This window comes from Physella acuta, unplaced genomic scaffold (genome assembly GCF_028476545.2).
Source record: "Physella acuta isolate Inbredline_101_S28 unplaced genomic scaffold, ASM2847654v3 ptg000208l, whole genome shotgun sequence".
Lineage (NCBI taxonomy): Eukaryota > Metazoa > Mollusca > Gastropoda > Physidae > Physella > Physella acuta.
The window spans coordinates 1,189,544-1,212,501 of NW_026731727.1; the positions used below are offsets into that span (position 1 = coordinate 1,189,544).

The following is a 22,958-nucleotide window of genomic DNA, read 5'->3' on the forward strand; positions in this document are numbered from 1 at the left end:
TCAAAGCTATTCAGATGAACTTTATTGTTAGTTATTTGGTTACATCAACAGCTCTAAATAGAAATCAAAACTCCAGCAGAAATGAAAAAAAACTTGGAACTTGTTAAAAACTTGTTGGAATGGAAGTACTCAGCAGTTTGAACAAATATAACAAGAATAGTCCATAAACACATCATATATATATATATATATATATATATATATATATATATATATATATATATATATATATATATATAAATATAAACCCAACATATATCAACACATCATCAAAACTTGATGCGGCAAGATGCTATATTCCACTTGCTATTGTGCAAGTATTAAGTCTGATGTGTAAACTCAGATATATAAAAATGCTGTCATTTATCACAGATCTAGTAGTCACTGTTGTAGCTGACACACAGTGGAATGTCATTGTCATACAACTGACACAGTGGAATGTCATACAACTGACACAACAGAATGTCATGACACAGAGTGTGACATTAGGTTAACCCCAAGTTGTAGTTACCAGACAAAAACAAAATGACATCAGAAGTGCACACATTCTAACCAAACTGGTTAGCCAGAAGTGCACACATTCTAACCAAACTGGTTAGCCAGAAGTGCACACATTCTAACCAAACTGGTTAGCCAGAAGTGCACACATTCTAACCAAACTGGTTAGCCAGAAGTGCACACATTCTAACCAAACTGGTTAGCCAGAAGTGCACACACTCTAACCAAACTGGTTAGCCAGAAGTGCACACATTCTAACCAAACTGGTTAGCCAGAAGTGCACACATTCTAACCAAACTGGTTAGCCAGAAGTGCACACATTCTAACCAAACTGGTTAGCCAGAAGTGCACACATTCTAATCAAACTGGTTAGCCAGAAGTGCACATATTCTAATCAAACTGGTTAGCCAGGAACCATCAAACCACGTCTATGCCAACCATGAACGAAAACATTAAAATGTCAACTATTTACAACCCTGAACTTGTCAAATGTCTAAACCCCCCCCTCCCCCAGCTTATCCATCCCCCCCCAGCTTATCCATCAGTCTGAACTCTGGCCTCTTCCATGTAGCTGAAACAAAGATGAATTATAATTCATTAATTAATTAATTATCTGACTAGCTTGCATCATCATGTTCACACCTAAAGAAACCTTGACACAACAGACTGACCTTCTAAAGTGGTGAGTCAAGGTCAAGGAAAACTCATCATCTGCAAAGTCATCATCTGCAGCCTCCACAACCTGAGCTGCCAAAGCCTGCGACAAAACCTCGTCTACATCCTAGGGAGTATAGGGTTAATTAGGAAGTATTGGGTTAATTCATCTCAACAGGAAGTATAGGGTTAATTAGGCTCAACAGGAAGTATTGGGTTAATTAGGCTGAACAGGAAGTATTGGGTTAATTAGGCTGAACAGGAAGTATAGGGTTAATTCATCTCAACAGGAAGTATAGGGTTAATTAGGCTCAACAGGAAGTATAGGGTTAATTCATCTCAACAGGAAGTATAGGGTTAATTAGGCTCAACAGGAAGTATAGGGTTAATTCATCTCAACAGGAAGTATAGGGTTAATTAGGCTCAACAGGAAGTATAGGGTTAATTCATCTCAACAGGAAGTATAGGGTTAATTAGGCTCAACAGGAAGTATAGGGTTAATTAGGCTCAACAGGAAGTATTGGGTTAATTAGGCTCAACAGGAAGTATTGGGTTAATTAGGAAGTATTGGGTTAATTAGTCTCAACAGGAAGTATTGGGTTAATTAGTTTAAAAAGAAAAGCCAGTCCTTTAGGATAAATAAGGTCAGGATTATGGGATAAAGTGTGTCAGGTAACCAGGATAATGCACTGGTCCATGAGACAGAGATCTATAAAAACAGTGGAGGAAGTCTGTCATGCCCACACAGCCATTAGATCGGGTATTTGGGGGAAAGTTTCAGAGGTAATGTTCTTGCCAAAAAACCATGAAAGTTTCAGAGGTAATGTTCTTGCCAAAAAACCATGAAAGTTTCAGAGGTAATGTTCTTGCCAAAAAACCATGAAAGTTTCAGAGGTAATGTTCTTGCCAAAAAACCATGAAAGTTTCAGAGGTTATGTTCTTGCCAAAAAACCATGAAAGTTTCAGAGGTAATGTTCTTGCCAAAAAACCATGAAAGTTTCAGAGGTAATGTTCTTGCCAAAAAACCATGAAAGTTTCAGAGGTTATGTTCTTGCCAAAAAACCATATTCAAACTCAACGTAAAGGGAAAACTATTACGATCTACATAATCGTGTTTTGTAGTATTAAATTTGGTTGTGGTTTGTGTGGGTGTGTGTGTGTGTGGTGGGAGGGGGGTGTGTAAAGTCAAAAAATTATATATATTAAAGAGAATATGATAAAATATGAAAGTTGTTTAGTATTTTAAAATTGTAAACTAGTGTTACCATGTCAAATTGTAAACTAGTGGTAACTTGTCAAATTTGATTGGGTCAAAGGTTACGGTGACCTAGTTGACTGGTGTGGTGAGAGAAAGGTTCAGCTTTTTTTACATTTTTGTTTTAGTAATTTTTTATCAATTTTAAAATACTGACTTAAAGCCGTGTTCCACCCCCACCTCTCACACCTAGACATTTAATTGTATAATTTATACCACTGATTCCATTTCTATAATTAGGTGACGTTTTCCTCAAATCTATATGAAGTTGAATATTGTGGATGCCATTGAAGAATTTGAGTGATTTTGTGAAAGTTGGAGACTGCGTTTTTTCCCAGCCGTTCAAAGTTTTGATGAAAATGGTGAAGTACAATTTTTAAGACATAACATTTACGTGTTAAACTAGTGAAACTTGTTTGAAAAAAATTTGGTCTTCTGTTGATCGACTTAATGTTATAGAATAAAGTTAGAGAATGGGTAGCCTACAGCCTTTTTAGTTTTTGAAATAATTGGTGTCAGGTCCTCATGAGGCCAAAAAAAAAAAAACATTTTCTAAAACGCACAACTTTTTTTTTTACTACTGACAGGCATAAATTTGGTATCCACATTCTTGTAATCATTAGTACTTGGCAAAAAACAAACAAAAACAACAACAAAAACCATTATTGTGTGACTGATTTGAAAAATCAGTTTGGAATGCCTAATAATATCTTATAGTTGATCAAATAAAGCACTTGTCTATGAGGTGGGACTGAGATAAAGTTTGCCTTCTATTGCTGGACCTACCTCTTCTATTGCTGGACCTACCTCTTCTATTGCTGGACCTACCTCTTCTATTGCTGGACCTACCTCTTCTATTGCTGGACCTACCTCTTCAGAGTCCGTTTGTTCAAAGTCATCAGCGTAGAGCAGCTCTTCCTCACAGTTAGTGTCCCCTCCATCTCCAGGACTCGCAGAGATTTCTTCAAACAAAATATGCACTCAATCATTGACTTCAACTCACTCAAAACAGTATAGTGTGTAGTGTCTTGTTGTGTGTATTATGTGGCGTGTATTGTAGCTTGTCATGTTCTGCCTAATGTGTTGGTTAGTTTGCTATGTAGTGTAGATTGTCATGTTCTGCCTAATGTGTTGGTTAGTTTGCTATGTAGTGTAGATTGTCATGTTCTGCCTAATGTGTTGGTTAGTTTGCTATGTAGTGTAGATTGTCATGTTCTGCCTAATGTGTTGGTTAGTTTGCTATGTAGTGTAGATTGTCATGTTCTGCCTAATGTGTTGGTTAGTTTGCTATGTAGTGTAGATTGTCATATTCTGCCTAATGTGTTGGTTAGTTTGCTATGTAGTGTAGATTGTCATGTTCTGCCTAATGTGTTGGTTAGTTTGCTATGTAGTGTAGATTGTCATGTTCTGCCTAATGTGTTGGTTAGTTTGCTATGTAGTGTAGATTGTCATGTTCTGCCTAATGTGTTGGTTAGTTTGCTATGTAGTGTAGATTGTCATGTTCTGCCTAATGTGTTGGTTAGTTTGCTATGTAGTGTAGATTGTCATGTTCTGCCTAATGTGTTGGTTAGTTTGCTATGTAGTGTAGATTGTCATGTTCTGCCTAATGTGTTGGTTAGTTTGCTATGTAGTGTAGATTGTCATGTTCTGCCTAATGTGTTGGTTAGTTTGCTATGTAGTGTAGCTTGTCATGTGTGTACAGTGTCATGTAGTGTGTAAAGTAGTGTGGTGTGTCATGTAATATGTAGTGTGTGTGGTGTGTAGTGTGTGTGGTGTGTGTGTGTGTGGTGTGTAGTGTGTGTGGTGTGTAGTGTGTGTGTGTGTATGTCAAAGCTTACCTTCTCCAGCTTCACTTGTTGACTCATCAAAGTCGTCAGAGTAGTCGGATCCAGCATCTGTCACAGTGAGATCTAGAGCAACACAGACCACAGATCTAGAGCAACACAGACAACAGATCTAGAGCAACATAGACCACAGATCTAGAGCAACATAGACAACAGATCTAGAGCAACATAGACCACAGATCTAGAGCAACACAGACCACAGATCTAGAGCAACATAGACCACAGATCTAGAGCAACACAGACCACAGATCTAGAGCAACACAGACCACAGATCTAGAGCAACATAGACCACAGATCTAGAGCAACATAGACAACAGATCTAGAGCAACATAGACCACAGATCTAGAGCAACACAGACCACAGATCTAGAGCAACATAGACCACAGATCTAGAGCAACATAGACCACAGATCTAGAGCAACACAGACCACAGATCTAGAGCAACATAGACCACAGATCTAGAGCAACACAGACCACAGATCTAGAGCAACACAGACCACAGATCTAGAGCAACACAGACCACAGATCTAGAGCAACACAGACCACAGATCTAGAGCAACACAGACCACAGATCTAGAGCAACATAGACCACAGATCTAGAGCAACATAGACCACAGATCTAGAGCAACACAGACCACAGATCTAGAGCAACATAGACAACAGATCTAGAGCAACATAGACCACAGATCTAGAGCAACATAGACCACAGATCTAGAGCAACATAGACCACAGATCTAGAGCAACATAGACCACAGATCTAGAGCAACACAGACCACAGATCTAGAGCAACATAGACCACAGATCTAGAGCAACATAGACAACAGATCTAGAGCAACACAGACCACAGATCTAGAGCAACACAGACCACAGATCTAGAGCAACACAGACCACAGATCTAGAGCAACACAGACCACAGATCTAGAGCAACACAGACCACAGATCTAGAGCAACACAGACCACAGATCTAGAGCAACACAGACCACAGATCTAGAGCAACACAGACCACAGATCTAGAGCAACATAGACAACAGATCTAGAGCAACACAGACCACAGATCTAGAGCAACACAGACCACAGATCTAGAGCAACATAGACCACAGATCTAGAGCAACATAGACAGGTGAGTATCAACATATAGACAGACAGGTGAGTATCAACATATAGACAGACAGGTGAGTATCAACATATAGACAGACAGGTGAGTATCAACATATAGACAAACAGGTGAGTATCAAGGTAGAGACAGGTGAGTATCAACATATAGACAGACAGGTGAGTATCAACATATAGACAGGTGAGTATCAACATATAGACAGACAGGTGAGTATCAACATATAGACAAACAGGTGAGTATCAAGGTAGAGACAGGTGAGTATCAACATATAGACAGACAGGTGAGTATCAACATATAGACAGACAGGTGAGTATCAACATATAGACAAACAGGTGAGTATCAAGGTAGAGACAGGTGAGTATCAACATATAGACAGACAGGTGAGTATCAACATATAGACAGGTGAGTATCAACATATAGACAGACAGGTGAGTATCAACATATAGACAAACAGGTGAGTATCAAGGTAGAGACAGGTGAGTATCAACATATAGACAGACAGGTGAGTATCAACATATAGACAGGTGAGTATCAACATATAGACAAACAGGTGAGTATCAACATATAGACAAACAGGTGAGTATCAACATATAGACAAACAGGTGAGTATCAACATATGGACAGACAGGTGAGTATCAACATATAGACAAACAGGTGAGTATCAACATATAGACAAACAGGTGAGTATCAACATATAGACAAACAGGTGAGTATCAACATATAGACAGACAGGTGAGTATCAACATATAGACAGACAGGTGAGTATCAAGGTAGAGACAGGTGAGTATCAACATATAGACAAACAGGTGAGTATCAACATATAGACAGACAGGTGAGTATCAACATATAGACAGACAGGTGAGTATCAAGGTAGAGACAGGTGAGTATCAACATATAGACAGACAGGTGAGTATCAACATATAGACAAACAGGTGAGTATCAAGGTAGAGACAGGTGAGTATCAACATATAGACAGACAGGTGAGTATCAACATATAGACAGGTGAGTATCAACATATAGACAGACAGGTGAGTATCAACATATAGACAAACAGGTGAGTATCAAGGTAGAGACAGGTGAGTATCAACATATAGACAGACAGGTGAGTATCAACATATAGACAGACAGGTGAGTATCAACATATAGACAAACAGGTGAGTATCAAGGTAGAGACAGGTGAGTATCAACATATAGACAGACAGGTGAGTATCAACATATAGACAGGTGAGTATCAACATATAGACAGACAGGTGAGTATCAACATATAGACAAACAGGTGAGTATCAAGGTAGAGACAGGTGAGTATCAACATATAGACAGACAGGTGAGTATCAACATATAGACAGGTGAGTATCAACATATAGACAAACAGGTGAGTATCAACATATAGACAAACAGGTGAGTATCAACATATAGACAAACAGGTGAGTATCAACATATGGACAGACAGGTGAGTATCAACATATAGACAAACAGGTGAGTATCAACATATAGACAAACAGGTGAGTATCAACATATAGACAAACAGGTGAGTATCAACATATAGACAGACAGGTGAGTATCAACATATAGACAGACAGGTGAGTATCAAGGTAGAGACAGGTGAGTATCAACATATAGACAAACAGGTGAGTATCAACATATAGACAGACAGGTGAGTATCAACATATAGACAGACAGGTGAGTATCAACATATAGACAAACAGGTGAGTATCAACATATAGACAAACAGGTGAGTATCAACATATAGACAAACAGGTGAGTATCAACATATAGACAGACAGGTGAGTATCAACATATAGACAGACAGGTGAGTATCAAGGTAGAGACAGGTGAGTATCAACATATAGACAAACAGGTGAGTATCAACATATAGACAGACAGGTGAGTATCAACATATAGACAGACAGGTGAGTATCAAGGTAGAGACAGGTGAGTATCAACATATAGACAGACAGGTGAGTATCAACATATAGACAAACAGGTGAGTATCAACATATAGACAGACAGGTGAGTATCAACATATAGACAAACAGGTGAGTATCAACATATAGACAAACAGGTGAGTATCAAGGTATAGACAGACAGGTGAGTATCAACATATAGACAAACAGGTGAGTATGAACCTTGTGTAGTGTACTGGACATCTGGAGCCTTGACCCAAGGAGAAGATGGATGACTTGAAGCCTCCACAAATAAACTGTAGTTGGAGCAAAACAATCAATTACACCAGACCTAAAACTTTTTACCTGGTGGGGTGTGCTGGTATTATCAGGTGGTGTGTGGTGGTATTACCTGGTGGTGTGATGGTATTACCTGGTGGTGTGCAGGTGTGGTGGTATTACCTGGTGGTGTGCAGGTGTGGTGGTATTACCTGGTGGTGTGTGGTGGTATTATCTGGTGGTGTGTGGTGGTATTACCTGGTGGTGTGTGGTGGTATTACCTGGTGTGTGGTGGTATTACCTGGTGGTGTGTGGTGGTATTACCTGGTGTGTGCAGGTGTGGTGGTATTACCTGGTGGTGTGTGGTGGTATTACCTGGTGGTGTGTGGTGGTAATACCTGGAGTGTGCAGGTGTGGTGGTATTACCTGGTGGTGTGTGGTGGTATTACCTGGTGGTGTGTGGTGGTATTACCTGGTGGTGTGTGGTGGTATTACCTGGTGGTGTGTGGTGGTATTACCTGGTGGTGTGTGGTGGTATTACCTGGTGGTGTGTGGTGGTATTACCTGGTGGTGTGTGGTGGTATTGCCTGGTGGTGTGTGGTGGTTTTACCTGGAGTGTGCAGGTGTGGTGGTATTACCTGGTGGTGTGTGGTGGTATTACCTGGTGGTGTGTGTTGGTGTGGTAGTATTACCTGGTGGTGTGTGGTGGTATTATCTGGTGGTGTGTGGTGGTATTACCTGGTGGTGTGTGTTGGTGTGGTAGTATTACCTGGTGGTGTGTGGTGGTATTACCTGGAGTGTGCAGGTGTGGTGGTATTACCTGGTGTTGTGTGGTGGTATTACCTGGTGGAGTGTGGTGGTATTACCTGGTGTGTGCAGGTGTGGTGGTATTACCTGGTGGTGTGTGGTGGTATTACCTGGTGGTGTGTGGTGGTAATACCTGGAGTGTGCAGGTGTGGTGGTATTACCTGGTGGTGTGTGGTGGTATTACCTGGTGGTGTGTGGTGGTATTACCTGGTGGTGTTTTGTGGTATTACCTGGTGGTGTGTGGTGGTATTACCTGGTGGTGTGTGGTGGTATTACCTGGTGGTGTGTGGTGGTATTACCTGGTGGTGTGTGGTGGTATTGCCTGGTGGTGTGTGGTGGTTTTACCTGGAGTGTGCAGGTGTGGTGGTATTACCTGGTGGTGTGTGGTGGTATTACCTGGTGGTGTGTGTTGGTGTGGTAGTATTACCTGGTGGTGTGTGGTGGTATTATCTGGTGGTGTGTGGTGGTATTACCTGGTGGTGTGTGTTGGTGTGGTAGTATTACCTGGTGGTGTGTGGTGGTATTACCTGGAGTGTGCAGGTGTGGTGGTATTACCTGGTGTTGTGTGGTGGTATTACCTGGTGGAGTGTGGTGGTATTACCTGGTGGTGTGTGGTGGTATTACATGGTTGTGTGCTGGTATTACCTGGTGGTGTGTGGTGGTATTATCAGGTGGTGTGTGGTGGTATTATCAAGGTGGTGTGTGCTGGTATTACCTGGTGGTGTGTGGTGGTATTACCTGGTGGCGTGTGTTGGTATGGTAGTAGTACCTGGTGGTGTGTGGTGGTATTACCTGGAGTGTGCAGGTGTGGTGGTATTACCTGGTGGTGTGTGGTGGTATTACCTGGTGGTGTGTGGTGGTATTACCTGGAGTGTGCAGGTGTGGTGGTATTACCTGGAGTGTGCAGGTGTGGTGGTATTACCTGGTGGTGTGTGTTGGTGTGGTGGTATTACCTGGAGTGTGCAGGTGTGGTGGTATTACCTGGTGGTGTGTGGTGGTATTACCTGGTGGTGTGTGGTGGTATTACCTGGTGGTGTGTGGTGGTATTACCTGGTGGAGTGTGGTGGTATTACCTGGTGGTGTGTGGTGGTATTACCTGGTGGTGTGTGGTGGTATTACCTGGTGGTGTGTGGTGGTATTACCTGGTGGAGTGTGGTGGTATTACCTGGTGGTGTGTGGTGGTATTACCTGGTGGTGTGTGTTGGTATTACCTGGTGGTGTGTGATGGTATTACCTGGTGGTGTGTGGTGGTATTTCTTGGTGGAGTGTGGTGGTATTACCTGGTGGTGTGTGGTGGTATTACCTGGTGGTGTGTGGTGGTATTACCTGGTGGTGTGTGGTGGTATTACCTGGTGGCGTGTGTTGGTATGGTAGTAGTACCTGGTGGTGTGTGGTGGTATTACCTGGAGTGTGCAGGTGTGGTGGTATTACCTGGTGGTGTGTGGTGGTATTACCTGGTGGTGTATGGTGGTATTACCTGGAGTGTGCAGGTGTGGTGGTATTACCTGGAGTGTGCAGGTGTGGTGGTATTACCTGGTGGTGTGTGTTGGTGTGGTGGTATTACCTGGAGTGTGCAGGTGTGGTGGTATTACCTGGAGTGTGCAGGTGAGAAATCTCCTGCTGATGTTATATCCCTGCGTGGCCGACATGTCCGAATGCTCTCTGTGTCAGCTATAAAAAATGTCAAGTGCTGTTTGACGTAGGGCATGTTCAAGATGGCGCTGGCACTGGAGGAGGGAGAGCAAGTTTTGTTACATCCTATTGATTGGTCTAGAGCTCTACCAAATGCTAAAACATAAGGATCCAATGGTGTTTGCATCAAGTATATTGATGCTATATTCCCTGATCCTCAAAGTAACAGGACAAATGTATGGCTGTCTAGTGTCCCGTGACAAATGTGTCATGTCATCTGGTCTAGCCAATTTGTCATCTGGTCAAGCCAATGTCATCTGGTCTAGCCAATGTGTCATCTGGTCTAGCCAATGTGTAATGTCATCTGGTCTAGCCAATGTGTCATCTGGTCTAGCCAATGTGTCATGTCATCTGGTCTAGCCAATGTGTCATCTGGTCTAGCCAATGTGTCATCTGGTCTAGCCAATGTGTCATCTGGTCTAGCCAATGTGTCATCTGGTCTAGCCAATGTGTCATTTGGTCTAGCCAATGTGTCATGTCATCTGGTTTAGCCAATGTGTCATGTCATCTGGTCTAGCCAATGTGTCATGTCATCTGGTCTAGCCAATGTGTCATGTCATCTGGTCTAGCCAATGTGTCACCTGGTCTAGCCAATGTGTCATGTCATCTGGTCTAGCCAATGTGTCATCTGGTCTAGCCAATGTGTCATGTCATCTGGTCTAGCCAATGTGTCATGTCATCTGGTCTAGCCAATGTGTCATCTGGTCTAGCCAATGTGTCATGTCATCTGGTCTAGCCAATGTGTCATCTGGTCTAGCCAATGTGTCATCTGGTCTAGCCAATGTGTCATCTGGTCTAGCCAATGTGTCATCTGGTCTAGCCAATGTGTCATCTGGTCTAGCCAATGTGTCATCTGGTCTAGCCACTGTGTTATGTCATCTGGTCTAGCCAATGTGTCATGTCATCTGGTCTAGCCAATGTGTCATCTGGTCTAGCCAATGTGTCATCTGGTCTAGCCAATGTGTCATCTGGTCTAGCCAATGTGTCATCTGGTCTAGCCAATGTGTCATCTGGTCTAGCCAATGTGTCATCTGGTCTAGCCAATGTGTCATGTCATCTGGTCTAGCCAATGTGTCATCTGGTCTAGCCAATGTGTCATGTCATCTGGTCTAGCCAATGTGTCATGTCATCTGGTCTAGCCAATGTGTCATCTGGTCTAGCCAATGTGTCATCTGGTCTAGCCAATGTGTCATCTGGTCTAGCCAATGTGTCATCTGGTCTAGCCAATGTGTCATCTGGTCTAGCCAATGTGTCATCTGGTCTAGCCAATGTGTCATCTGGTCTAGCCAATGTGTCATCTGGTCTAGCCAATGTGTCATCTGGTCTAGCCAATGTATTAGAGCAACACAAAATACCTGGGTCTATCCTCTGGATTTTTCTGAAGAATTTGTCGGACAAGTTCCTGTATACCAGTAGGAGCATCTGATGGGAAGGGCTGAAAAATGTTTTGTCAAGTTTGATTCTAGCTCACAAGATTGTCAAGTTTGATTCTAGCTTACAAGATTGTCAAGTTTGATTCTAGCTTATAAGATTGTCAAGTTTAATTCTAGCTCACAAGATTGTCAAGTTTGATTCTAGCTTATAAGATTGTCAAGTTTGATTCTAGCTCACAAGATTGTCAAGTTTGATTCTAGCTTATAAGATTGTCAAGTTTAATTCTAGCTTATAAGATTGTCAAGTTTAATTCTAGCTTATAAGATTGTCAAGTTTGATTCTAGCTTACAAGATTGTCAAGTTTGATTCTAGCTTACAAGATTGTCAAATTTGATTCTAGCTTACAAGATTGTCAAGTTTAATTCTAGCTTATAAGATTGTCAAGTTTAATTCTAGCTTATAAGATTGTCAAGTTTGATTCTAGCTTACAAGATTGTCAAGTTTGATTTTAGCTTACAAGATTGTCAAGTTTGATTATAGCTTATAAGATTGTCAAGTTTGATTCTAGCTTATAAGATTGTCAAGTTTGATTCTAGCTTACAAGATTGTCAAGTTTGATTCTAGCTTACAAGATTGTCAAGTTTGATTCTAGCTTATAAGATTGTCAAGTTTGATTTTAGCTTACAAGATTAGTGATTTGTTACAAAAAACAAGTTAATTAAAAGTCTAGTGACAATTTTAGCGCAATTTCCTTATGTTATCTAAAAATAGCTCTGTCGTAGCGTAAATCAAGAGCAGGGTTAGTAAAACCATTGGTTAGTTATTAAAACGTTTTTTATTAAATAAACCTAACTACTAACTAAACTAAGCACCTTGAAATCAAGAGCAGGGTTATTAAAACCATTGGTTAGTTGAACTTGATTATCAACATGATAATCATTAAGATGATAGATCTCTACTTCCGGCATGTATATACAACCACACCACACGCTTCATCACGTTCAATAGATGCGTCATCGCGTTCCATGGCTGCGCCATCACGTTCAGTAGGCGCGCAAGTTAATTAAAAAGTCTAGTGACATTTATGCGCAATTTCCTTATGTTATCTAAAAATAGCTCTGACGTATAATGATGGGGTGCGTTCAAGCTAGAAGAGCGATCGGTTTGTAGGTGTTTATGTAGTTTTAAAATTTGTGACCGAACGAGAGGATATTTTTGAAAACTTTCTTCGGCAATATTGTTCTAAATTATGGCAGGAATCGATTGGTACATGTTTCAAGTCGCTAAGTGGTCTGGTTGCCGAGATATGGGCCAAAAACTGCATTTTTTCGAGGTTTTTTGGCTTTTACGGGAAATACATGAAAGAAACCCGGAATTTTTATGGCCTATGCTCATTCTCGTAACTTGCTTAACATAATTGCTTTTGGAACTAGTCATCGATATTGCTTCATTGAGGAGGAGATACGACTTAAAGCCCGGACACACATTCATCCATTCAGTCATTCATCCATCCATCCATTCCCAGAAATGACGAGTTAATAAACGCAATTCTCCAGAATGGAAATTGCGCTAAAAAGTTGTAATTGTAAACAAGTATTTAAATATGTGTAGTAGATGAACTCATGGAAATATGTGTTATGTAATTACCTTATAACCTGCCTTAATGATGTTGATGAACAAACTAATTAAACTTTTCCCATCAAAAGGTGGATGCAGGACACACATCTCATACAGCAGACAGCCAACAGCCTGCGGAATAAAGCAGGAGTTAGCTCCCCTGAAATTTCTGCAATTTTTCTTATTCAACATTTCTGGTGGGGGTAGCACTTCCAGTGCACTCTGGCTATAGAAATTGTAGGTCACTTTGTGACAAATTGCTTGAGGTCACTTTGTGACAAATTGCTTGAGGTCACTTTGTGACAAATTGCTTGAGGTCACTTTGTGACAAATTGCTTTAGGTCACTTTGTGACAAATTGCTTGAGGTCACTTTGTGACAAATTGCTTTAGGTCACTTTGTGACAAATTGCTTTAGGTCACTTTGTGACAAATTGCTTTAGGTCACTTTGAGACAAGTTAGTGAAGATATAAGTACCACTTCCAGTTAGGGAAATGTAAATTACATTTTCTCTACCTAATTAAAATGGTCATCAAGTTATTTTGTTAACACACACACAGACAGACAGACAGACAGACTCAGATGGGGTGACTCACCCATATATCTGACTTTGAGTTGTACGGGATGTCCTGACATAACTCTGGGCTGAGGTAGGAGGGAGTACCAACTACAGTTTTAGCCACATCAATTGTGTTCTCTAGAATTTTGGAGATGCCAAAATCTCCTACAACAAAAACATTATTTCAGATGGTTTTCATTGCAGGAAAAATATCACAAGCTAGTGCCATCATTGCAGGAAAAATATCACAAGCTAGTGCCATCTGATTGCAGGAAAAATATCACAAGCTAGTGCCATCTGATTGCAGGAAAAATATCTCAAGCTAGTGCCATCTGATTGCAGGAAAAATATCACAAGCTAGTGCCATCTGATTGCAGGAAAAATATCTCAAGCTAGTGCCATCTGATTGCAGGAAAAATATCACAAGCTAGTGCCATCTGATTGCAGGAGAAATATCACAAGCTAGTGCCATCTGATTGCAGGAAAAATATCTCAAGCTAGTGCCATCTGATTGCAGGAAAAATATCTCAAGCTAGTGCCATCTGATTGCAGGAATAATATCACAAGCTAGTGCCATCTGATTGCAGGAAAAATATCACAAGCTAGTGCCATCTGATTGCAGGAAAAATATCACAAGCTAGTGCCATCTGATTGCAGGAAAAATATCACAAGCTAGTGCCATCTGATTGCAGGAAAAATATCTCAAGCTAGTGCCATCTGATTGCAGGAAAAATATCACAAGCTAGTGCCATCTGATTGCAGGAAAAATATCACAAGCTAGTGCCATCTGATTGCAGGAAAAATATCTCAAGCTAGTGCCATCTGATTGCAGGAAAAATATCTCAAGCTAGTGCCATCTGATTGCAGGAAAAATATCTCAAGCTAGTGCCATCTGATTGCAGGAAAAATATCTCAAGCTAGTGTCATCTGATTGCAGGAAAAATATCTCAAGCTAGTGCCATCTGATTGCCAGCCAACTAGGGGAGACAATAAGAAAATTTGCCAGATAAAAACTTACCTAACTTGATCATATTTCTTTTGTTTAAAAAAACATTCTCAGCCTTCAGGTCTCTGAAATAAATGTTAACATTTCAAACATGTTAGCCTGTTCTGTAAACATGTAAATATACAGTGTGTACTCAATGTTACATTTGATAGCCAGTGTAACAAAAGACAGCCAGTATAACAAATGAAAGCCAGTGTAACAAATGACAGCCAGTTTAACAAATGAAAGCCAGTGTAACAAATGACAGCCAGTGTAACAAGTAAGAGCTGGAACTGACCTATGCAATATATGCTTAGAGTGGATATACTGTACGGCCATAACAATCTGGATAAACCACTGAAAATAAAGATACAAAAAATAAAATTAAACAGTACACACAAATATGGTCAGACCTGATACCTCACCTGACACCTGTCAAACCTGACACACCTGTCAAACCTGACACACCTGTCAAACCTGACACACCTGTCAAACCTGACACTTCACCTGACACACCTGTCAAACCTGACACACCTGTCAAACCTGACACACCTGTCAAACCTGACACTTCACCTGACACAGTGATGTCTAAATTTACCTGCATGATCTGTCTTTCAGTAAACACACGGCAAGTCTGTTCAAGAAAAATAAACAAAATTATACTTAACAAATGACTTAAACCTTAAGAGTCCATTACATGCTTTTAGAGTTCTAATAAGTTTTTAAATGAACTGTTCCTATAGGTTCAACCATTTTCTCCTACCTGCGCAGCCTGTTGGATGAGTTCAGACATGTTTCCCCCATCACAGTAATCCTGTAGACAAAGTGATGTGTCAACTCTCATACACTGTCACATTTAAAGTCTGAAGTGTCAACTCTCAGACATACCAAATGATGCAGATACAGACAGACTTACCAAAATGATGCAGACATTGTCTAAGGTAGGGTCCAGGAATGACTCATGAAATAAAATGATGTGTGGGTGTCGCAACTGGGACAAGATGCTGGGGAGAACAAATATGTTGACAACTGTGATACACTTTTCTTATTTGTATACAGTCTGAGGGCAATACGTAATGTATGTGACATACCTGTCTTCTTTAACATGTCAGCTGTCTTCTTTAACAAATGACATACCCTGTATTTAACATATGCATATGACGCCATTATATGACTACCCATAAAAAATAATATCATAAATATGACATACCTGGCTTCTTTTAATACAGCTTCTTTAGTTCTTGTTTTCTTGCGCTCATCAACTTCAATTTTTTTCATAGCAAGTAACCTACAGGGAATGCAAACAATGAATGAAACTTAAACTAGTGTTGTACTTGTAGATAGATAACTTACAACATTCTTGAAACTTTAGATTATTTGATGAGACTGACTGACCTGTTAGTTTCTGTGTGTTTGACAAGATAGACAGCCCCATGTGCTCCCACTCCCAACCTCTTCACAATGGTGTACCGCTCCATCTAGATCTAGATAGAATCTAGTAAGATCTATGAGAAACATACAGCCTGAACTAGATCTAATCTATATTAAGAGATATTAGATCTAGTAATTAGGGCCTACCACAGAATGATAGTCATAGTAGTAGGACTCTAAAATAAAACATTTTGTTGAAAATATTATTATAAAAGTGAACCAGGATTTATCACAAAATAAATCTAGATCCAGGCTGGGTCTAGATCTATATTTTATAGATCTACAACTACTACTGTTAGTTTTGTTTTAGTATCTAACACAAGCTTTTTTATTCTATTTTTTTTTAGATTTAAACAACTATTAAACTTCTGTAAAACATTAAAGGTAAATCTACTTTTAGTTCGGTTCTGGTCTCGATTAGAAGTTAGAACTGGAATCTCCCATGTTTTTATTGAGCAAGGTCAAGGCTGCATTATACAAAGATGGCTACTTCATCGGGAGGTTCGATTGAAATCCCTCTCAGAGACACAGATGAAGTAAATATTGAAATATATTTTTCTAATTTCTTAAAACGAAATATGGCCTTCATTTATAGATCTAGAATTCTAGAATGGAGGCCTATAAGTTGACGAGAATCATTCTATCAAATTGTTGACATGGATATAAATAAACATTTTAATTTTTTATAGTTTGACTAGACTCTAGAAATAAACCGGGAGTGATCTCCCCTAAACTTTCTCGAATATTCTTATATAAAATAACGGGATGGAAACTCGGGCTATAGACATGATTTTTAATCCATTTTAAATACTTAAAGTTTTAAAAATAGAATAAAATCTCGTAGACAAATTAATTGCACACCAAGTGAACGCAAATAAAAAAAGCGCATAATAGTGCGCAATATTATTAGTACTTTTAAAATTTACATTAGTTTTTTGAGAAATCGGAAGTAGCGTAAATTACTACTTCCAGTCAACGGACATTACTCAAAATTTAACAGAAGGTAGAGAATTAGATCTTTTACTTACATGTGAAATTTCATTTATCTATCTGAAATAGTACTCAAGTTATAGGCTTTTAAAAAATTCAAAGTAGGAAAAGTACCACTTCCGGTTATCGGAAATCGCTCAAAAGTTGATACGGATCTACGATTTTGATAAAATACTTATATATGAAATTTCATCAACCTAGCTGTAACGGTACTCAAGTTATCGTGTTTACACACGGACAGACACACACACGGACAGACACACACACACACAGACATACGGACAAGATTGCAAAATTATGTTTTTCCGTATCAGTGAGGTGTAAAACGTCGAGATTTGTAAAAATCTCGATTTTTTTTTTTTGCACGATTACAATACTTTCTCTATACTACGTATATACGAGAAAGTAAAAAATGAATAATGAATGATTGAATAATAATATTAATAATCTACACTAATCTACACTTCTACACTAATACACTACATTCTACTTAATACTTATTCTACTAGATTTCTAGAATCTAGTCTAGATCTAGTCTAGTCTCTAGAGTCTAGACTCAGATTCTAGATCTATCTAGAATCTCTAGTCAGTTTAGAATTAGATTCTAGATCTAGATCTATATCTTCTGATCTAGATGTAGAATCTAGTTATCTAGGCCTACAAACTTGGGCCTAAGAATGTTATAAAAGTTTCAAATCCAGAGAACTTTAAAATAATTTTTTTAGTTTAAGTGAGTTTAAGGCTACAAATACATTTCTATTTATTTAAGTCAAGTCTAAGTTTGAACTGGATGTTTCACTTTTGGATGTTTCACGTTTGTATGACAAACAAAAAAAACATTGTTTGGCATAGCAACTCTGTTAGCAATAGCTAGATCTAGATCTATTTGTTTACAAAACTTTGTAGATAAAGTTTGTAAAAACATAATCATAATGCTATTTTAAACCACATGAACGAGTTCTGCCTTTTTGTTTACATTTTGTATGATAAAATGGATGATATTTAGAATCGACCCTTTGAATCCCAGACAGATCGTTCCCCAGGCGTGGACACAACCAACCGGCGGGCTCGTTGCATTGAGTTAAATGTAAACTCAAAACAATAATATAAACAATCTCTTTTTTAATGTCAGAAAAAACCAATCAGTCGGGATTTTACAACCATATTAATTTTAATTAGGCCTACACCATGCATGATAAAAAAAAAAATTTAATGGGCCTCTCGAATATCTTTAAAGACTATTCTCACTTGGATCCATTCTAGATGTCTAGTAGAGTGTAGAGGTTGTCTGTAGCGGGTCTTGTTAAAATGCGAGATGTGAAATGTCAAGGCGGTAAAATGCAAGAAGGGTGCAAAAATGGCCGGTCACATGACATTTTTGTCTCGTATTGTACCCCACCTGATTGGCAGGCTTGCTGGGAATGGATGATATTTAGAATCAACCCTTTGAATTCTTGGCAAAATGAGAAATATAATTTTTAAATTAGGCCTCGACTAATACGCTATTTTAATACTATTAAAGCTTCATTTTTCCAATACCACCCTCTCCCTTTCTTGAAGATAAAGTTAAACTTTGAACCCCATTGCCATTAGTAACGGGGTAAGTTAAACTTTGAACCCCATTAGTAACGTGGTATTGGCCTTGGATGATGTTGTTGGCACATGCTGGCATACTTTTTGTTCCAAACAAGAACAAGGCTGTAATCAAGGTCAAGGACTGGTGTTGTTACAATGTTGAATTTAATGAGTGATTAGTGTTAGCTCTGTCATTGTACCATAGCTGTAAAAGAAATATAGGTAGGCTACCTCTTTTCTCCCCCGTTTCTTGACGCTAAAGTTGCTTGGTAGTAGGCAAATTAAGTTTATGTGAACCCACAATGACACCACGTGTTTCATATTACTTGGGGGAAAAGTGACTTCATTGACATTCTCAAATTAAAAACTTATGACGTATGATGTATGCTAGAGGCATTTCCTATTAAATTAAAACCTATTCATTAGCAAAGTATGAAATAGGTCTATAAGCTTAATAAAAGAAAATTTGAGATCTAACTTCATTTACTGACATTTTTTCAAACACATTTGTACAGCATTTTATAGACTATTGAATGCTTATGAAAATGTACAAATCTGGCTTGTATTTCTTTTCATTTTTTAATCTGCTGACCTAGATGATTTTTGTGCTGACAGGTTATTGAGCTAGATTTTGATCAATTGCCTGAAGGTGAGGAGGTGCTCAGCATCCTGCGGCAAGAGGCTGCACCACTCCACATATGGGTCACCTTGGCTGTGAGTATTGCCACTAGAAACTTTTGAGCTGATCATGCTCTCAGATTTTCATAGTTTCCAAACATTTCAGTTGGAGTATTGGAAGCAGGGTAACCCTGATGACTTTGTCAAGATCCTTGAAGGCTCTCGCACAGATGCCAGTCTGGACTATGCTAACTTTGAGAAGGACCAGATGCGTTCACTGGACACCTTGGCTGCCTACTATGTGCAGCAGGCGCACAAGGAGAAAAACAAAGATAGGAAGAAAGATCTCTTTATGAAGGCCACACTACTATACACGACAGCTGACAGGATCATTATGTATGACCAGGTGGGTTAGTTGGAGACTGCATTCAGGTCACACACACACACACACACACCTAGGGCAGTGTTAAACATAAGGTAGTGGTAGGTCAGACACACACTCACACACCTAGACCAGTGTTAAACATAAAGTAGTGGTAGGTCACACACACAACTAAGGCTGTGTTTAAATATCTCTTTTGTATCTAGAACCATCTGCTGGGCCGCGCCTACTTCTGTCTGCTGGAGGGAGATAAGATGGACCAGGCCGATGCCCAGTTCAACTTCGTACTCAACCAGGTAGGTTCTTGTGTCTCTCATAACTTGTACTCAACCAGGTATGTTCTTGTGTCTCTCATAACTTGTACTCAATCAGGTATGTTCTTGTGTCTCTCATAGCTTGTACTCAACCAGGTAGGTTCTTGTGTCTCTCATAACTTGTACTCAACCAGGTATGTTCTTGTGTCTCTCATAACTTGTACTCAACCAGGTAGGTTCTTGTGAGCTTGTACTCAACCAGGTAGGTTCTTGTGTCTCTCATAACTTGTACTCAATCAGGTAGGTTCTTGTGTCTCTCATAACTTGTACTCAACCAGGTAGGTTCTTGTGTCTCTCATAACTTGTACTCAACCAGGTATGTTCTTGTGTCTCTCATAACTTGTACTCAATCAGGTATGTTCTTGTGTCTCTCATAGCTTGTACTCAACCAGGTATGTTCTTGTGTCTCTCACAACTTGTACTCAATCAGGTAGGTTCTTGTGTCTCTCATAACTTGTACTCAACCAGGTATGTTCTTGTGTCTCTCATAACTTGTACTCAACCAGGTAGGTTCTTGTGTCTCTCATAACTTGTACTCAACCAGGTATGTTCTTGTGTCTCTCATAGCTTGTACTCAACCAGGTATGTTCTTGTGTCTCTCATAACTTGTACTCAACCAGGTAGGTTCTTGTGTCTCTCACAACTTGTACTCAATCAGGTAGGTTCTTGTGTCTCTCATAACTTGTACTCAACCAGGTAGGTTCTTGTCTCTCATAACTTGTACTCAACCAGGTAGGTTCTTGTGTCTCTCATAACTTGTACTCAACCAGGTAGGTTCTTGTGTCTCTCATAACTTGTACTCAACCAGGTATGTTCTTGTGTCTCTCATAGCTTGTACTCAATCAGGTATGTTCTTGTGTCTCTCATAGCTTGTACTCAACCAGGTATGTTCTTGTGTCTCTCACAACTTGTACTCAATCAGGTAGGTTCTTGTGTCTCTCATAACTTGTACTCAACCAGGTAGGTTCTTGTGTCTCTCATAACTTGTACTCAACCAGGTATGTTCTTGTGTCTCTCATAGCTAAGTTTATGCCTTGCAGGCTGATAAAGCCATTCTAATGTAAGAATCCCCTGTCCAGTCCAGCAACAACATCCCCTCACTGCTGGGAAAAGCCTGTATAGCCTTCAACAAGAAAGACTACAGGGGAGCCTTGGCCTATTACAAGAAAGCTCTGCGCACCAACCCCACCTGCCCCGCCTCAGTCAGGCTAGGGATGGGACATTGTTTTGTTAAGTTGAACCGTTTGAACAAAGCCAGGTAGGGCATCCAATTCAACTTATTTAGATAATAAATAGATAACTTTCTTGGACAGATTGTAGAGCTAGAGAAATTTATTGTAAAACTAATTGAAAAAGACAGTTGAAAATTTATATAAGTGTTGCAACGTAATAAAAACAGCAACCGGACATATTGTTAAAGTTATAGCCGACAGAAAATTAGCTTTAGAACACATTTAACTTTTGAATGGGCCACAAAGTCTATGATGGAAGCCGCCATTTTATTGTACTAAAAAGTAAACAAATCATGTGACGTCACTATTCAGTCAAAGTTAAGCCATTGTTTGAAAATTTTAAAATTAATGTGGTTAATCTACCTATGAATAAATCAATAAATTAATTAACGTCTTTAAATAAATTTGTGATTAACAGTCTGTCTGAAAAGAAAAATTGTTCTCTACCTACATACTATTTTACAGCCCTACACATAGAGCAGATTTTCTCCAGTAGTCAATCAGACAAACATAAAAACAAACAAATAAATATTCTAACATGTAAACAAACTTGAGTTTTAGTAGTATAGAGACAATCCAACATATTTAGTAGTGCTACAATCCAACATATTTAGTAGTGCTATAATCCAACATATTTAGTAGTGCTACAATCCAACATATTTAGTACTGCTAGTCCTAGCTGACATGCCATGCTGTAATTCTCTGCTAGGATGGCTTTTGAAAGGGCTCTTGAGCTTGACCCCAACTGTGTAGGCGCCCTTGTAGGTCTGGCCATTTTGGAACTCAACTCCAAGACACAAGAATCCATCAAGAATGGAGTCCAGCTGTTGTCGAAGGCTTACACTATAGATTCATCCAACCCTATGGTGCTCAACCACTTGGCCAACCATTTTTTTTACAAGAAGGTAAGAGTCAGCATTTCTATCCCTGCTCCACCCCTCATCCAATCTAGCCACACCCCACATCCAATCTAGCCACACCCCACATCCAATCTGACCACACCCCACATGCAATCTGGCCACACCCCACATCGAATCTGGCCACACCCCACATCCATCTGGCCACACCCCACATCCAATCTGGCCACACCCCACATCCAATCTGACCACACCCCACATCCAATCTGGCCACACCCCACATCCAATCTGCCCACACCCCACATCCAATCTAGCCACACCCCACATCCAATCTGACCACACCCCACATGCAATCTGGCCACACCCCACATCCAATCTGGCCACACCCCACATCCAATCTGGCCACACCCCACATCCAATCTGGCCACACCCCACATCCAATCTGGCCACACCCCACATCCAATCTGGCCACACCCCACATCCAATCTGGCCACACCCCACATCTGACCACATGTTGCCCTGAGACAGTGAAGACATGTTGATTGTTGTTCCAGGACTACCAGAAGGTCCAGCATTTAGCACTTCATGCGTTCCACAACACAGAGAACGAGGCCATGAGAGCAGAAAGTACATATCAGCTGGCTCGGGCTTTTCATGTTCAGGTATGTTGGCACATTGGACAACTAGACTACAAGATAATAAACAAGTTAGTTCACTTGACACCAGTGTACAAACCCATGTACAAACTAATGAACAAACCCATGTACAAACCCATGCACAAACCCATGTACAAACCCATACACAAACCCATGCACAAAGCCATGCACAAAGCCATGTACAAACCCATGTACAAACCCATGTACAAACCCATGTACAAACCTGTACACAAACCCATGTACAAACCCATGTACAAACCCATGTACAAACCTGTACACAAACCCATGTACAAACCCATACACAAACCCATGTACAAACCCATATACAAACCCGTGCACAAACC

General features: G+C 40.0%; 2 protein-coding genes across 4 annotated transcripts in view; one reads left to right on the forward strand and one right to left on the reverse strand.

Annotated features, from left to right (window-relative positions):
* Positions 1-1,012: 1,012 nt before the first annotated feature.
* Positions 1,013-16,418, reverse strand: LOC131937327 (serine/threonine-protein kinase Nek4-like). Of its 3 annotated transcripts, none has more exons than XM_059294626.1 (17): positions 16,385-16,418; positions 15,955-16,064; positions 15,770-15,847; positions 15,476-15,563; positions 15,323-15,373; positions 15,158-15,193; positions 14,858-14,916; positions 14,593-14,645; positions 13,612-13,739; positions 13,047-13,148; positions 11,381-11,460; positions 9,926-10,060; positions 7,491-7,564; positions 4,246-4,317; positions 3,278-3,369; positions 1,170-1,279; positions 1,013-1,069 (listed from the first exon to the last, which is right to left on the reverse strand). In XM_059294626.1, the coding sequence occupies exons 2-17, from the start codon at positions 16,035-16,037 to the stop codon at positions 1,033-1,035; spliced, it is 1,278 nt and encodes a 425-aa protein (XP_059150609.1). In that variant the 5' UTR covers positions 16,038-16,064; positions 16,385-16,418; the 3' UTR covers positions 1,013-1,032. The 3 variants fall into 3 exon arrangements, with proteins under 3 accessions (XP_059150609.1, XP_059150607.1, XP_059150606.1); XM_059294624.1 differs by having other exon boundaries at positions 15,955-16,166; positions 16,385-16,410; XM_059294623.1 differs by lacking the exon at positions 16,385-16,418 and having other exon boundaries at positions 15,955-16,348.
* A 9-nt stretch (positions 16,419-16,427) lies between these two features.
* The window catches only part of LOC131937324 (RNA polymerase-associated protein CTR9 homolog), a 35,841-nt gene continuing 29,310 nt past the window's right edge, over positions 16,428-22,958 (forward strand). Inside the window, exons 1-7 of the mRNA XM_059294619.1 lie at positions 16,428-16,526; positions 19,171-19,269; positions 19,340-19,579; positions 19,762-19,851; positions 20,949-21,127; positions 21,811-22,006; positions 22,513-22,620. Of these exons, the coding sequence (XP_059150602.1) occupies positions 16,473-16,526; positions 19,171-19,269; positions 19,340-19,579; positions 19,762-19,851; positions 20,949-21,127; positions 21,811-22,006; positions 22,513-22,620 (966 nt within the window). The 5' untranslated portion in view covers positions 16,428-16,472. The remainder of the gene's footprint in view (positions 16,527-19,170; positions 19,270-19,339; positions 19,580-19,761; positions 19,852-20,948; positions 21,128-21,810; positions 22,007-22,512; positions 22,621-22,958) is intronic.